General features: G+C 39.0%; 2 protein-coding genes across 7 annotated transcripts in view; both read right to left on the minus strand.

The window, feature by feature from the left end:
- LOC118422080 (guanine nucleotide exchange factor VAV2-like) overlaps positions 1 to 7,590 on the minus strand; it is a 33,589-nt gene extending 25,999 nt beyond the window's left edge. For 5 of the 6 annotated variants that reach the window (XM_035829603.1, XM_035829605.1, XM_035829601.1 and 2 more), the window contains exons 1-2: positions 7,344 to 7,590; positions 1,384 to 1,500 (exon numbers count right to left, since the gene is read on the minus strand). In XM_035829603.1, the coding sequence (XP_035685496.1) occupies positions 1,384 to 1,500; positions 7,344 to 7,547 (321 nt within the window). In that variant the 5' untranslated portion in view covers positions 7,548 to 7,590. The remainder of the gene's footprint in view (positions 1 to 1,383; positions 1,501 to 7,343) is intronic. The other variant, XM_035829606.1, reaches the window with a different exon arrangement.
- A 3,682-nt stretch (positions 7,591 to 11,272) lies between these two features.
- The window catches only part of LOC118422087 (E3 ubiquitin-protein ligase COP1-like), a 28,812-nt gene continuing 23,820 nt past the window's right edge, over positions 11,273 to 16,264 (minus strand). Inside the window, exons 19-23 of the mRNA XM_035829626.1 lie at positions 15,867 to 15,991; positions 15,352 to 15,440; positions 13,936 to 13,995; positions 13,704 to 13,748; positions 11,273 to 13,501 (exon numbers count right to left, since the gene is read on the minus strand). Coding sequence (XP_035685519.1) covers positions 13,484 to 13,501; positions 13,704 to 13,748; positions 13,936 to 13,995; positions 15,352 to 15,440; positions 15,867 to 15,991 — 337 coding nt within the window. The 3' untranslated portion in view covers positions 11,273 to 13,483. The remainder of the gene's footprint in view (positions 13,502 to 13,703; positions 13,749 to 13,935; positions 13,996 to 15,351; positions 15,441 to 15,866; positions 15,992 to 16,264) is intronic.

Raw genomic sequence — 16,264 nt, forward strand, 5'->3', positions numbered from 1 at the left:
TGATACATGTCTTAAAGTGCACTGAATGATTAATACTGTAATTCTTCCTGTTTCCAGATTTAACAAGAATGAAGAATAGATTCATTTCTTAATTTAAGCTAACAAAATTCTTCAACACTGCAGTCATCCCTCAGTAAAACATCTGGAGCCACATGATAGTTCTTGTTTAAAACTTTAATCCAGCCTCTAAACAATGTCCCAGCGAATGTCCTCTGGATGTCCTCTTCATCCACTAAAAAAAACATCAAAACATAGTAATTAGCATCCACTTTCTGTGTGTGTACATACAAAGGAATATTTTCCTATAGTTATAACCACTGCACTGCCACTCCGTTGAAAGGGATGAAATACGATACTAACATAACTTGACAATTTATTTGCAAACTGGCGTTGTAGATTTGCCTAAAATAATCTGTCTAATATACTCTAAAAGCAAAGTACAGTTTTCACATAATAAAACAACGCCACTAGAACTAATTAGTCGGAGAATATTCCATAATACGACGAAATAGCGGCGCGTGCAGGCTTGCGCTAGTAACGCCCCCCTCCCACCCCGCCTTACGGCTGGCCATTTCCGCACGCCCCAAAAATCCGCTCAAATGTATTGCTAAACCCGACACCCTAAACTCGCGTAAAATCAAACAAAAACTACGCATTGACAATCACAAGGCACCCAAATTTGTTACTTCGTTTGTGCATTTTTGTCAGCATTTATACAAATAGTAAAATTTCGCACTTACTTTTGACGAATTTTTTCACCGGCCCACCATTTCAGTTTGCCACAAGCTATGAAGATTGCACAATCACTGTCATGAACCTTGATCTTTCCCCTTTCACATGATATAATTCCCAGAAGTCTAGTCGAACAGGAAGTCCGGCGGGTTTTGACTTGAAAACACGCACTTCCACGGGGCCGCGGCGCAGGCCGGTGCCGCGTTTTCGGCGGCGGAACGTAGGGTTTTTTCGACCGTATCTCCGACTTTACCGATTTTTAACTCACTTATTATCACGTATTCTAGAAAACAAATACCACAGATTGATAGCAAATATTCCATAGATTATTGCCAGCACAATTTTATCGGCAATTTCCGAGCGGTAACGTGTAGCATACGTTTGAAAGTAAATTTGTGCACCGCGCGGCGTCGCGTTCCAATGCGGAAACTGGGGCGGTTCGCTATGCCTACTAAATATATAACACTTAACTTCATTCTGTTTGTTTGTAGTAAGCCAAATCCAGTCATGAAGTTTTAAACAGGATGTTCATATATAAATACACATGTGCTGTACATCGACTTAATCAATGTCAAATTTACAGGAAGCAGATTTCGTTCTGAAAAGTATGCATGTTCCTGATGTGGAACAGCTGTTTTACTGGGACCGTACCTTCAGGAAGTCTGTGACCTCGAACAGGACACGTGCATCAAACAGATCGTCAGGGCCCATCCCAAACTTGGTCCTGCAGGCACCCAGAAATGTGTGATGTTTCTTCTGACAAAGGAACTGTTGTAGGAAAAACACAACAACAATGTTACTTTGACTGGTGTGACAAAAACATTTCTACACAACAACTCTTTTCTGTATCTGGTTATTGATAAATCCTTATCATGCACTTCAGTGCAAGCTGGTACAGGTTACATTTTTACAAGTGAAATGTTCAAGCACAGGTGTGAGAACGCAGATGCATTTAGTTACTACAAATATACAACCAATGGGATCTTATTGTTTGGCAAATAGAAGTTCAAGATTCATTGGCACTGAAATGTCTAACAGCACACTGTCCTGCTACTTATTATGTACCTACTGCAGAGTGACTTTCATAATCATTTAGATGCATCATAAACTCATAGCATGGATCGCTCAGTCCTAAATGACATAGTTGTACCATGGAAGGTCAAGAGTTCGAATTCTAGCCTGTTGTCCCTCACCTAGTGTGATTTGACTAGCACACAACTGGAAAGGGTTAATGCATGAGCTCTCAGAATAATGATTGTTGCTAAAGAAAGAATAAGGAAACTCTACTCCAAAGTATACTCTCATGTAGATTTTATCAGTCACAGTTAAATACCAGCCATGACCATAGCTCTAGCTAATCCTACTGGCCATAGAAAGTTATCTCAACTCCCAGTTCCAGGAACCAAGTCTGGATTCTTCTTCACCATGACTGTTCAAAAGGATTTCCTTCTAGAAGCTCTACATCTGCTTTACTTCAGACAAAAATGTCCGAACAGGACTAAAAGATTAGCAGATGGACAGCATGACAGAGAACAGATACAGGAAACAGTAACTCAATACTTCACTTTCATAGAAATAGCATATAGTCTTTCGGAGAAGATTGTGAGGTCATCTTCCACACGTACCAGTAGTACAGGTGTCATATTTGTGCACCAAAATGACATTTAGTTAGGGCCCATTTAAATACATTGTGCCATCATTCATCGTTCGATTTAAAAATCAGGGCATTTATGAGATTGTTGCACGTGAGTGATATTAAGTCCTGCAAAGTTCATCTGACTTTTTACATAAAACTTATAAGGCTGTCTAAGATCCTTGTTGCCAGTAGGTTCTATCTTAGCTTGCTCAAAAATTCTGCAATATCAAAACTGTGTGATGACCTATGAGGAATGTGACTATGCCATAACCTCTGAAGTCACAGAACTAACTTTCAAGTCAAATTGATAAATTTCCAAGCTGAAGAAGAGTCCTTTCCAGCTACCATCTCATGAACAAACATTACATGGTTATTATTACATGGTATTAAAGATCATGTTTGAATATTTCTATCCAATGACATTAGTTCCATTACAATTGGAATCCTTCACACTACTGGCACGAAGCATATATTTCCTCACCTCACTCATGACTTAACAGTTATCAGTAGTACTTATCATGTTAACACTGAGTAATAAAACCTTATGGCTGGAGACCACTGATAAGAGTGTTCATAAGAAGATTTGTCAAGCTATTGTATCAACTTGGAAACACTAAATCTTATCCTATTGAACTCAGTACAATATTCACTTTTTCAACATTTCCAATCTACATGTAGTTCAAGTACAAGAGCTTAATGAGGTTGACTCTGAACTTAAGCTATTCATTTTCATAACTTATGACAAAGAGCAAATAAATTTTAGTCCTTAATACCTTTCAACTTAAATGGTCAGAATATATTTTCATCATGATTATAAAAAAATAACTTTTAAAAAACTTAAATAAGCTATGGAAAAAATGTCAGGCAAATATAAAATGAATTCTTGAACTGATAACATAATAAGTACTATCTTAATATCTATATAATAGACAATGTTAATGTTTATGTTGGGCCACAGAACTAAGTTCTAACCCTGGATAAGACTGACAATACCTGAGGTATCATTGTATGTACTTATCTGTCACTTGTCAACAAGGACCAATATAGAGATGCTTCTCCAGTCATTATTTGGTTGCAGATATAGTAACATGTAAGATGCTAGTTCAAAGTCCACCCGAAATGAGATCTGAGCATAGAATACTGAACATTTTCACTTTTTTACATTGTTTTCAAGTTTGTAATGTCCACGGTGACCAATCACTGTAAACCCGTAAAGCCAAGACATTATAATCTGTCGTTAATTGCATTTTTCCGTTGTTTCTATTATAAACTCTTGATTGCCACAAAATCTAAGTGCCATGACCTTTAATATTTATGGCTCATTCACAGTAGTTATTGGCCATTTTCTTTCCATTCCATTGCCTCAATGACTATACCTACTTTCACAAACTGCATCATAGACCATTCCATCAGTCCATTACTGCAGCTCCATTAAATATGATTACACTGCAGATAATGGTACATCAGTTATGGTGTGAGCACATTAGTCAACTGTGATCCTTGGCCATGAAAGCACATTACAAAACCTTTACTGCAATTTAGGTAATTGCTATTGCCTTCAACTTTTCACCTTGACAAGTGTCATTGACTGCTCGTCATTATAGTTCGTGTCTACTATGTACATACATGTTGATTGTATATACCTTTCACGTATTCCACTTTTCATCGACTTTTGTTTTGTGGAATATCATGCTGTTTCCACTTGACAATTTTCTTTTGTTTTAAATTTTAAAAATACTCTTTGAAACAATACACAAAACCATCCAGCTACAGAAATGTAGCTTTTAATAACTTAAACGTTTGTATTGAATGAAAGGCAATAAATAACGCTCCAGAAAATGGCTTTAATTGATCTACCACCCACATCACACAAAAATTATAAATTGTACCAAGTGAGTGTGAGTGTGACTGTACATGTATGGTACGTGCTTCTGCCCCAGGGTCAACATCATCTGGTTAAGAGTCTCCAACTGTCAAACATCATGAATCTAACAAAAAATTTAAGTAGGCTTTTGTCTGTGTCTGGCCATACCTGGGGGAGTTACATAATCCTGTTCTTCTAGTCATAGAGAGATTTTTATGTCATTAGCTGATGATGGATAATGTAATATTAAACAGATTTATTTTAGAAATTATTCTATGAATGATTTATACGTGCCTAAAACAACACAATCAGAAATTGCACACACAAACTTACCCATGTTGCGTTGCAACCCTTTCCAGATAACATCATATGCCACAATCAATTGTCTGACTTTTTTCAGATATTGGGAAAATGTCCAATAAATTTGGCTTTGGGTTGCCCTACTTTCTGAGTTCCTGTAGTCAGTTAGTCGATGCTCTACACATTTTTAGCAAGCCCTGTTTAGGAAGGCCTGTACCATCACTGGCAGTATGCCAACATGTGATAAAGAAAATTGTTATTCATGTTGGGTGGTGACAAGTCCTTGGCTGCTAATGCCTTTGTTCTTTTGTTTGGTGATAAATAGTAGTTATTGGGTGCTAATACTTCACACACAGGCGTGAGATAAATCAATAGCAATAGGGTCAATACCTCATCTGCTTGTGATAACAGGATTAGAATATATATACCAGACTGAGTACAATTTTTTTTTATAGAAAACTGCTATATGATATTCCAAAGACTGCATCCACATCATCTAATTTTGCCTAGATATTCTCACCATACAGGTTTGTACAGGGCCTCCTGAATAAACAATTGAACCTGTCAACAAGACATTCTTTTCCAGAATTACTGTCCTGGGAAACCTCATGTTTATACACAAGCTGATCATTTACATGATAACACCCATTTGTGGCCACATGAGGTACCTCCATTGGTATACTTTTCAGTCTACTGACAGATTTCACTTTCATGTAAATACCCTACAAACACAATGAAATTGTTCTTGAATGAACAAAAGAATGGTCTTTTGAAATCTCATGGTACGGTCTGTAGTGGATGTTTGTGAAAAAGGCCATCAAAAATACGAGAGAGCAATTCGAAAACACCTTCAACCACTATAAATATATATTTTGTACCTGTGACCACATTTTTTGATACATCAAAAATTCATGTCATTTTTTTTTTCATTTCAGATATCATTATGCAACAATATTATTACACGTAGTCAAGAAGTGAAAAAAAAAAGTTGGTTGAAGAATGTAATCTTTCCACCAATTGTTTCCAAAACCGTGGGACATCACGTAGCTATGAAGTACTATCTCGTACTTTCAACAGGGAAGGCACTATTTTTGTTCTGAGCTCTGTAGTTAGATAACAATCTCATCCTGCTGATGTGTAACCAGGATGAGTGGTAAACTGACCCATTTTCTTACTGCAGGTTTCCTGAACATATCCGATCTGCCATGGAGGCTTTGGTCCAGAACATCCTCAAACATGGAGATTGACTTGAGTGGATTAAACTTAAAGTATGTAATTTATTACATCTGATGACAAGCTGCTTTTTATTGGTATAGCACCCTCAATTGCATAATGCTCATCTTCCAATACGTTCCAGTAAGTTCCACCTTGGTTCCATGTTGAACATAAGAGTTCTTCAATTGCAAAATGTTTTCCAGCTGGTATACCAACCACTGACACTATCTAAAGATGCCCTAAATTCTGCCTACACAAGGAGAAACAAAACTGCTGACAGCTCCTTACAATGTTTTGGGGTATCAGGACAACTCGGCACCTGGGACGACTCGGCACCTAGCCAAGTGGGAAAACTTGGCACCAAGAATATGACATAAAATTGTGAAGGTTTGTGAGAAATGCAAGATGTTTAACTGCAAAACATTTCTCTCACTTGTAAGTCATACAGTCGGCACAATTTTACGGACATTTTGAGGCTCTGAACGTCACTTCAAGGTACGTTAACTTTGAACGGCCGAGGCTCTATCGGTCATCTCAACGCGTTTTTGAAACCTACAAACAGTTGTAATTTATGACCAACAAAATATATTGAACTGCTTATTACATCTATTTTCATTTGTACTAACTTGCAAACACGGTGATATAGAAGAGAAGTAGAGTGACATCGTGAAAGAACGCCGATATAACAACTAAAAAATTGCGTCGCCGGCGCGGCCCGCAACATGTTTTGGGGATCTTGTATCCTAAAAATTTGTATCCAAAACGTTACCTCGTGGGGTGAGATTGATTTGTACATTCTTATGTCACTTATTATGCTGCCGGAATGATGAGGATTATCATTCTCCGAGTGCAAAATATAAAAGTTATGTGCCGAGTAAGTATGGTGCCGACTAGGGCCGAGTTGTCTCAGGTGCCGAGTCGTCTCGAAACCTGTTTTGGTATGGTTGTAGGCTGGGTTGTATAACTTGTAAGGTGGTGTTGACTAGTTGATAACCAATTGCTGTGTCAAATGTTATAGTTTGGTGCCATAACGACTTTCACCTATCCAAGAAACACTGCTTATGACAAATATCACATCATCATTAGCATAATTTTGAATAGACTAAACCAACATCATTTTATATGCCTTGGACAGATATAACCCTGCATTGTAACGTGTACTGACTACATCCTTCTTTCTGCACATTATCACAAACCTCCCCTCTTCACATTCCTCATATCTATAAGACTTTGAAATCTATTATTTGAGGAATATATGCACATTAAGCAGGGAGAGATGGGGGTTAACTCTGTATAAAATTATGAGTGTCAAGGCAGGTTCAAAAGAAAGCACTCGCTTACAAACTTGAACTCAGCAGAATTCAGAAAGACACTAGTCAGTATTTCTGCATGTAAACACCCTAGAGATTCTTATCATCTTGTTGAAGTTGGACGGAAATCTCTTACGCCTGGGGGCAGAGTTTAACATCCAGCGATTGTTTCTATAACTTGGCACTAAAACTAAGAGCAGGTAATGTCATTAGAGTGAAAGCAGTTGCGAAACTGTGACCAGGAAATGCGGTACAGAAATCTGGAGTTGTTGTGCAGGGTGTTTACCTGGGACATCTGAGGCCGAAGGTTGATCTGTCTCAGGTCCACAGAGCCGGGTTTCAGGTTGTTGAGGAGCTGGCACAGCAACACTCCATCCCTCAGGGTCTGGGCCAGGTCGAAGACTTGTGCTTCTGGCCATGTGGCGCGGTGTGTCGGGGCTAAAACCCCACACTCTATGAGCCACTGTACACACTGCCTCCATTCCTCCATTTTGGATCTGCACGGAGTCGCTCGCTTCCTGCGCAAATGGCCCAGGACCATGTATATCCAGACGACTCCATTCATAACTCCATGGAGGGATGATAGTGTTGAAAATTTTTAACACATAAATCCCACAAAAGAAATTCTCACAATAGTTTCAATATAGTAAACATATTTTAGCTGATTTTTATTTTTAAAATTCCTTGACATATGCAAATGTGTATAATATGAGCAATTATGAATATTCGTATCCCCCTTTCAAGTCAGTAGTGAGCCCCAAATGTCACCATTCACGTTCAGGGTTTTGTCAGAGATCGCGGAAGTTGGCCCTCAAAACTCCAATGCTGCTAATTTTTGCCATTTCCGAGGCTTTGTTGTATGTTGAACATTAAAATCATCCGTTTTATGATGTCAATTTTGTCCTATGATGAATGGATAGTCCATAAAACTAGACAGAAGGTGCTGAAATACGGACCGCCCCTCCACTTCCGTTTGAGCAGGTCAAAGTGCAACCTGCCGTTTCCGCCACAACAGAACCAAAACATGTCTGTAGTGGAGAAACGTTTGTTGAAATAAGAATGTGGATATGTTTGAAACTTTGCGTCCAGAGATCGACAATGTGACTGCAGGTCACTGTGCTATGTTTTTGAGTCAAGGTAAGCTATCAGTTTTGCTACTTCAGCTTTGTGAAAGATTTTAGAGTAACGTTAACGTTAACAAGGGGGCCATACTTCGACAGGGGTCCAAATTTCGACAGGTTTTAAAAATCATTGTTGCGGAGAAATGCATAGATGCCTGCACATGAGATGTACACTAGCTGTAGACTAAACCTTGTTGTAAATAACTACAAAGACGGGGTATGTGTCGAAGTTAGCAAGTCCCACAGATAACGATTGAAAAACTTGCTCAAGTTTGACGCCTTCCGTGCAAGTTGACGAGAGAACGTATCGAGACCATGGCCCGGGAAACTCTTGAATTATTATTCGCAAAATACGACATGTGAAAAAATACCACCGCACATAGAAATGATGTTTATTAGCCTTCCTAAAAATAATACCTGTGTTCTGTTCTGCCTTTAAATGGGTTGGATAAACGGAGCTAAAATGATGCCACGATGTTAACGCAGTCGGGGCCCCGCCATTTTACTATCACGCACGAAGGCGGGCGAGCGATGCTCAACACGTTGAACTCATTCACCCCGTCCGTCGAGCGACAAACATTCAAGAAAAATCGATCCCTACCGACTAAAAAATCCTGTAGCCATTGCTGCTGCCAAAAGACAGGATGAAAAGGCAATCAAGGAAGCCGAAAAGCGAAAATGCCATCACAGTCTAACGTAACAATGCGCTGCCGTTTTGCGGCAAGTTGGTCTCACCGTGAGAGGTAAACGTTTTAACACACCGTATTTGAATTAGTCGCGTAATACAAAATATGACCCATATTTGGTACAAAAAAATTAAAATGAAGACTTTTAGTCCTATTCTATTTGCATAAGTTGTTTAAAAATGCACGGCGATGGTCTGGTTGTTACTATGTCGGAGTTTGGACCCCCTTTTTGTGTTGGAACGTTCTGCTAGGACGCAAGCCGAAAACCTGCCGTAAGTTTCGTGCGCTGTCAAAGTACAGTGCGGAACGCTGCTGTTAAATGAAATATATATCTGTACAGCTTCAATAACAGTTATATGGATGTATACTAGATGTATACAAGATCTTAACTTGTTTTTGATGAGTTCACTGTAAAATGTACATTGACAAAAGCCATGCGCATCCACTTAGAACGGGTGTCGAAGTATGGCCCCCTCCCGTTAATCTTAATATATCTTATCACCGGTCAACTTTGCGATGTGAGAACATAAAATGATTTCCCTCTAACATATCTACTTAGTACATGTACTTTGTTTTTAGATACACATGGACCCAACCGCAACGTACTTTGGCCACATGTTACGTTTAATGTTCAGATTCTCTAGACTACTGATTGAGTGCAGGAAAGATATCCCTAAATCATATTATACTAACCGTTAACGTTATAACAAATCTAACGTTAGGTGAAGTCTAAGAAATTAACTAAACCCTTCCCCAACCGAGCCCTGCCCAACATCAATGGCATAACATGAAATCAAGTCAGTGTGGCTGTAACCTTACATATTGGTTTGGCTGGCATGCACTAATTTAGAATTATATATTCATCTTTGGCAGTGCAGCTAAACCTTAAATATGCATGACAATTCTGCAACAAGATATATGTCCAAGTCTCCAAGGGCTGGAGATCTCTTTGATACTCATTCTAGTTGATGATCAATGTTTCTATCAAAGCATTTGTGATATTTTCACAGGTGAGGACATTGTACAAGTCTGGCAGTGCCATGGACACTATGACAGATGGCTTACTTCACATCTACATGAGAGATTAGAAGATGGGCGGGCACGTACGCGTTCCTGACGTCACTTATAACCACAGAAACTGGTTTGATGCTGTTGGAATGTAACAGTGCCTTTAGCTTTATCATTGAAAGTCACGGCTAAGAATATCAACCAGCAAAAGCGACTAGTACGAGTCTTGTTGGAGGAGTTATGCTTCCATGAATAGGAGGAAGACTGCACCAGCCATCCCCAGTTCTATCCGCCGTCGTTACCAAGACACCAGCCTGCAGATATGGCAGGAGCAGCAGAACCTGGTCCTGCCCAGAACGTACCTGGAGAGATCTCACACAGCCAGGTACAACGCGTACGGGAACACCCAGACTGTCATCGTGAAGGATGCGAAGAACGTGCTGAAGACGGATGCAAAGTCCGAGACTGTTCGGTCAGCACTGTGCGTGGTGATGTGAGGACTAGTACTACTAGTACTGTACAACCAATTCAGGGATATTAAAAGAAATGGTATATTTTCATCATTACAGTTTCCAATGAATGGCGAGATATTCTTGTAACCTTCCAATGTGGAGCTATTGCACAGCTTGTTTATAAGATATGTTGCATTTCGTATTTAAAAAATCGTATAATTCCAAGATCAAAGCTCTTTGTATGTGAATGTACACAACTAAGTGTTATGTACCGAACCAATGTTACGTGATCATTGGTAATTTTCCTCAGGGAAATACTGACTGGTTCTACTTTGCACTGCAGCTAGTCCTTGAATTTGGTCTAAAACATGAGTGATTCTGTATACCCCTAGGCCTCACCACACTGTTCAACAGAGTTCATTGACGCTGTTAAAAACAAAGTTGCCATATTTCCACTTATCACAAGAAAGCTGTTCCATGCTGGAAATAATAAAAACTTTGTTTCTTGTGAGACTTTACTACCAGCTGTCATTTTTGCAAAATCTTTTTGACAGCTGATTTGACTTGATGTGTGTGTGTATGATATGCATGTGTGCGCCAGTACATGTAAATGTTTTTAATGTACTATAGTATGTGATTACTGAGTCATGCTGTCAGAACAAAGTTTACTGCATGCATAGATGCTGTTACATAAGTTGCATGAATCTCAACTCTATCTCAGGATGCTCCACAACAATCAGCTGGTTGTTGAAGAATTTACAAAGGCAAACAAAAATTTGGAGTCATAGAAGCTTCTTGTTATAACCAACCAGTCACCTAAAATTTGAACAACACTATTCCAGACGGAAGCCAGAGCCAGAGCCTAATAACTCCATTAATTAAGGGTAGTAATATCAACAAACTTGTGAGGATCATGGCAAAATAATGTTAACAAACAGAGGAACAAAAAAACAGTGAAATACTTTTATTCTTTCCCTCTATTAAATAGAGATCAATCAGCTGTTTGACATAGTGTTATCTTATGGTACACAAGGTACAGATTAACATCATGTGTACACAGTATGTACAGTCTTAGGGAAGCTACAGTCGTCTTCTACAGGACTTTGGCATCATTGGTTTTATAAATACAACTGGCAGCCGGTACGTCACTGGATAAATAACTACAACAACAAGGCTCCCGCACACGCACAATCAGTACTGACCACGACAACATCACAGTCTCTGGTAGGATATACAGGTCATTATATACATGACTCGGGTATTCACACTAATTCAGTGGCTGCTTATGCACAGGCAGGGTATCACAGAGATATTAATTACAAGAGCCTTCTAGGACTATACTAGGAGATACAAGACTTTTTTAGCATACCAATTACAATTTGAGTTGTTACAACACTAAAAAACATTAAGTGGGAATGTAGCAAACATATGAGTGGTGTTAAACATATTGTGACAGAGTTATCTAAATTAGATCATGGTTTTACATAATGTCTGGCTCAAAATGTACATGCTGGATAGCTTGACTTAAGCTAGCTGGTGCTGTGGCAGTGTGTTTACAGCAATGGGTTCACATTGGTAAGAGTGTTTACTTGAAAGTAAAACATGCTTACTGATGTGTTATTGTTTCAGGTTTGTCTGAATTGGTGGGGACTACCAGCTGTCTCAGCTATTAAACAATGGTCCAGCATGACAGTTTGTCCTAAACCTGTATTTCTTTCACAGGGCAGTGTGCTATGAGGAATTATTTTTTTAGGAAAGTTATTTCTTACAAAGATTCCACAAGACAGGAATAAACATGAGGAACAGTAAACCTGGCAATACAAAATCAGAAGACTATACAGTAAGGACATACTATAATTATTGCATTCTGTAGTGCACACAAAATGGTAATACAATAGACTGAGAGGACTGAGTATAAAGTAAAGTCTCAAATGTAAATTAAGTGCTACAACAACCACCACTTTAGATTCGGCACAAGTTATGAACAACTGTGCTACCGGTATATGAGATGACTGCATAATATTGACACATCTATTACTGTAAAACAAAATGTCAATTTTTTCTATCATTTTATCTGGGTACATTTCAGCAGCAGCATTTAACAACATCAGTGTGTGGGAAATCAGTATAATATATTCTGTATCCAAACATCAGGTAGTTACAAGTTAGTCTCAAATTCAGAGTGACTTTAGCAACATCACTTCCTTTGGTTCGTTCTATGTTTCAACCCTCCAAAGTCTTGTATTTTGACCAACCCTAAAACCCATTCAATGAATTAGGTCAAAATTACACATGCATTTTATGACTCTCGACAGTTACTTTAGCGTGTACATGTACTGCACAGAATTAAAAGAGCTAAATAAAGCAACAAAGAAAAAGCAGAAATTCAAGGGAGAATCAAACAGGAAGCTAAATGAATTCACAACAAAGTTGATTGTGTCTATAGATGTGTGCCTCAACCTCTATATGATACAAGAGTTACTGTAACAATGTATTGTCTTCCTTGTGTACATTTCATCATAGTAGAAATTCTGCTGATGAGGAAAATTCTTTATAACTCTAGTGTGCCGGACAACTATACAATGCAATATTCTACACATCATCATTAATGCAGCCACATAGAAATTACTGCAGTAGTGTATATATAATATACTTGTGCTCAACATAGAAAAAAATCTGGCGAGGGACAATCACATGGGGACATGACAAAGAAAGGTGTTCAGAGACATATAAGGATGAAGTCTTATCTTTAAATAAATCTTCACAAGAAAATTAGACCACATACATACATATGATGATCATTTCATCAAACAATTACGCACAGTGATAGTTCTTACATTCTGGTAGAAGCATTGAAAAAAAATCTAGTTTACTACAGGGTGCCCTGAAGATCCTACTCCTGGCAGTGGTCAGTCTTCTCATGCCCAGGCAAGAAAGGTGTCCCGCTCTAGTCAAAATACTTCACTTATAACACTAAATGTACTTGGTTAGACTTGAAAACATATTTAGGCAGAGAAGTGGTGGATGACAACAACATTAGATGCCTGCAACCAAGGTGTGATTTGTAGTGCATGTTGGGAAAGTGTTGAATGGAATTTTGAGCAGGACTCTTGCAGTTAGACAGCAATGAAGCCACACCAGACACAGAGGTGCATCTTTCTATATCATCTCCAGCACCTGTGGATGGTAAAAGGTATATTCAGAAATGCCATTTAAACAACAACAAAAAACAAAACAGCAAATGACAAAAGGACACTTATACCTTAGGTTTATATTGTTCAAAAAGAAAAAAAGACACAAAATGGTCAGATATTTCAGATAGCATCCATTATCTTTCAACAGTGAAACTTAAAGGCACACAAAAGATACATGTACTTACTTTGATTGTACCCTGACTATTGGCAGCAACGACAACATTAGAATTCTGAAATTGAAAAGTGAAATAGTGTTAGCAAAAGCCTGCAAAGAAAAAATTATGAAAATATCAACACTGACAATTTTGATGAAAATTATAATATTTTCATGAGATAGTGAGAACTTTTTGTATGCATGATTTGAAAAACTCGGTACTAGTTAACAGTACAATTAAGCTATCTAAAGACCAAACCTACCCCTTTGAAGCACACAGCACTGACAAATTCATTGGCATCTTCTTCCTTCTTCTCTTTGTCCTGATAAGAAAACAAGGACAACATTAAGAACTGCTTTATATCTATTCAATATGCACATTTCTTAATACTAGTTAAAACCTCTTATTAAAATCCAAAACACTGGAGAGCCTGAAACCAAGGAGCTTTTATCAGTAGGAGAGAGTACGGATTAGTTTCCATTGTTCGTATGTTCGTAGCGGGCGACAAAATTTTATTAACACCCACGTGTCAAAAACCCGAATCTGCATACATTTCACCCACGCAAGCTTTTGTTTTCCCTTTGTTTTGTGGTCATTTTCATGGTGGGGCGGCCTGGGGATACAAACATTGTGTGTAGCGATCTGATTTTTGTCGACGATGTTGAACAGAAGAGTAACTTCGGAATACATACAGCGGCGGCAATATTCTCTCTGACTGAGGGTGAAATTTCAAAGCCATACGGCGACCGGACAGCGCCGCCGCTCGGGTACGGGCTAAGCCTAAAGGCAAAATTGTCTGAGGCAAAGTCTACGAAAAAAACTGGTAATATTCCTACAATTAATGATGACTGTGAAAAACCTGACTCAATGATCACAGGAACCAAGTTTTTTTTAAGTATGCAACAGATATATTTCATAAATCGATACAAATACAAAGTTCAAAATTATGCCTGGAGAACTCAAGACATTATATACGAAAACCCGATCGTAACGAAAACCATGAAAACTATGCTCTCCCGCCTTACCTTCACCTTATTCCAGGCCCGATGTATCCTCTAAAAACACGGGTGGTTCGACAAAAATGAGCAAGGTTCGACCAACAGTGAACACACCATTTTACCGAGCACATCATCAACAGTTTCGAAAAAATATCAGCTAAATGAAGAAAAACGTCATATTTTTTTTGTAGCCATCTGAATATACATGTGAAAATTCATAATTCTATCGCAAGAAAACAGACCTCGATCCGCAAAAATAGGCCTAAACTGGCCCATGTTTGTTGTACGGCGAAGAGAAACATATCAAACTGTCCGCCATTGTGCCCTCTACCGCAAGATGACGTAGTCACATGCCTGCCGAGTTTTCCAAATAAGGGAATCGTCGGAAACCTGACCCACTTCGCCTCTTGCCGATCGGGCTTCGGGCTGGCTCGAGGGCTATGACGTAATGGCGTGGCTCATTAGCATAGAAACCGCGCCAACCGGCGCTACGAACATCAGATCAGACGGGCGCCGCGCAGGGCACTAAACAAAGCCGGCGCTGCGGGATTTAACGGGCCAAACAAAGGCGCACAGCGGGCGGGTAACTCCATACTCTCTCCTACTGATAAAAGCTCCTTGCTGAAACTTGGCACAAATTGAAAACAATTCAAGACTGAAAGAAGCAATTAGGTCCTCACCAACACACTTCTGACAGTGTCAAATTTGAAGGTGATGAGTTGTTTGGACAAGCCTTTGTAGTACACATATAAGGAGTTGTTCTCACTCCCTGTAAGAAATAACAAACAGGCAGTTTGTTAAACAGTATTGCTATAGTGCACTCATACCAACTTAGTGGTGCCACCTAGTGGTCTGTAACAGTACTGCAAACCACCAACACTGTAACATATCTTGTCAACTTTCACCAGTAATTCTCTGTTGAGCATTGAACCAAATGCACAAAGCCTCTAATTAACTTAAGCCTGAAGTACCTATCTATCTTCCTTAAGCTACGAGAGTACAACTGTACAATTATTATGATAACCAGACATGCACTTGTCAAAAAAAATTCAACTGCAAATGATCAACCACACTAAAACTGATGAAGCGGTGTCATTGTATATTCATATCACACACAAATTAAGCTGAACTACTGGAATATGTCAGGAAATCTCAATCCCTAGTGAATGAAGTGACGGAGAGGTCTCGTACTAACCACATGCAACGTAGTCCCCGTTGGACGCCAGGCCGACAAAGTTCTTTTCGTTAATGTGTCCCTGGAAGGTGCGTGTGCAGTGGGACTGGCTGACGTGCCACAGCTTTAACTGGCTGTCTGTGGAGCTGCAGGGAGACCATGTTACACAAACAAGTGTCACACACACAGTAATAAGCAGTGTTTTATGATGGTTATCAACAGCTTTTCTAGACCAAGGGTTCCAAACATGACCCAAGCATCACCATTTACTAGATTGCACAACATGTTTTATACAGTGATAATGAAATGGTAAATTTATTAACTTCAGTGTCTACAAATGAGTCTCCAGGGTTAATGAAGAGTTACTGATAATCTCATCCTTCTTTGTGCAATCAGAATTTAATAATCAACACCAAGCT

Source organism: Branchiostoma floridae, chromosome 8, assembly GCF_000003815.2.
Source record: "Branchiostoma floridae strain S238N-H82 chromosome 8, Bfl_VNyyK, whole genome shotgun sequence".
NCBI classification, from domain to species: domain Eukaryota; kingdom Metazoa; phylum Chordata; class Leptocardii; order Amphioxiformes; family Branchiostomatidae; genus Branchiostoma; species Branchiostoma floridae.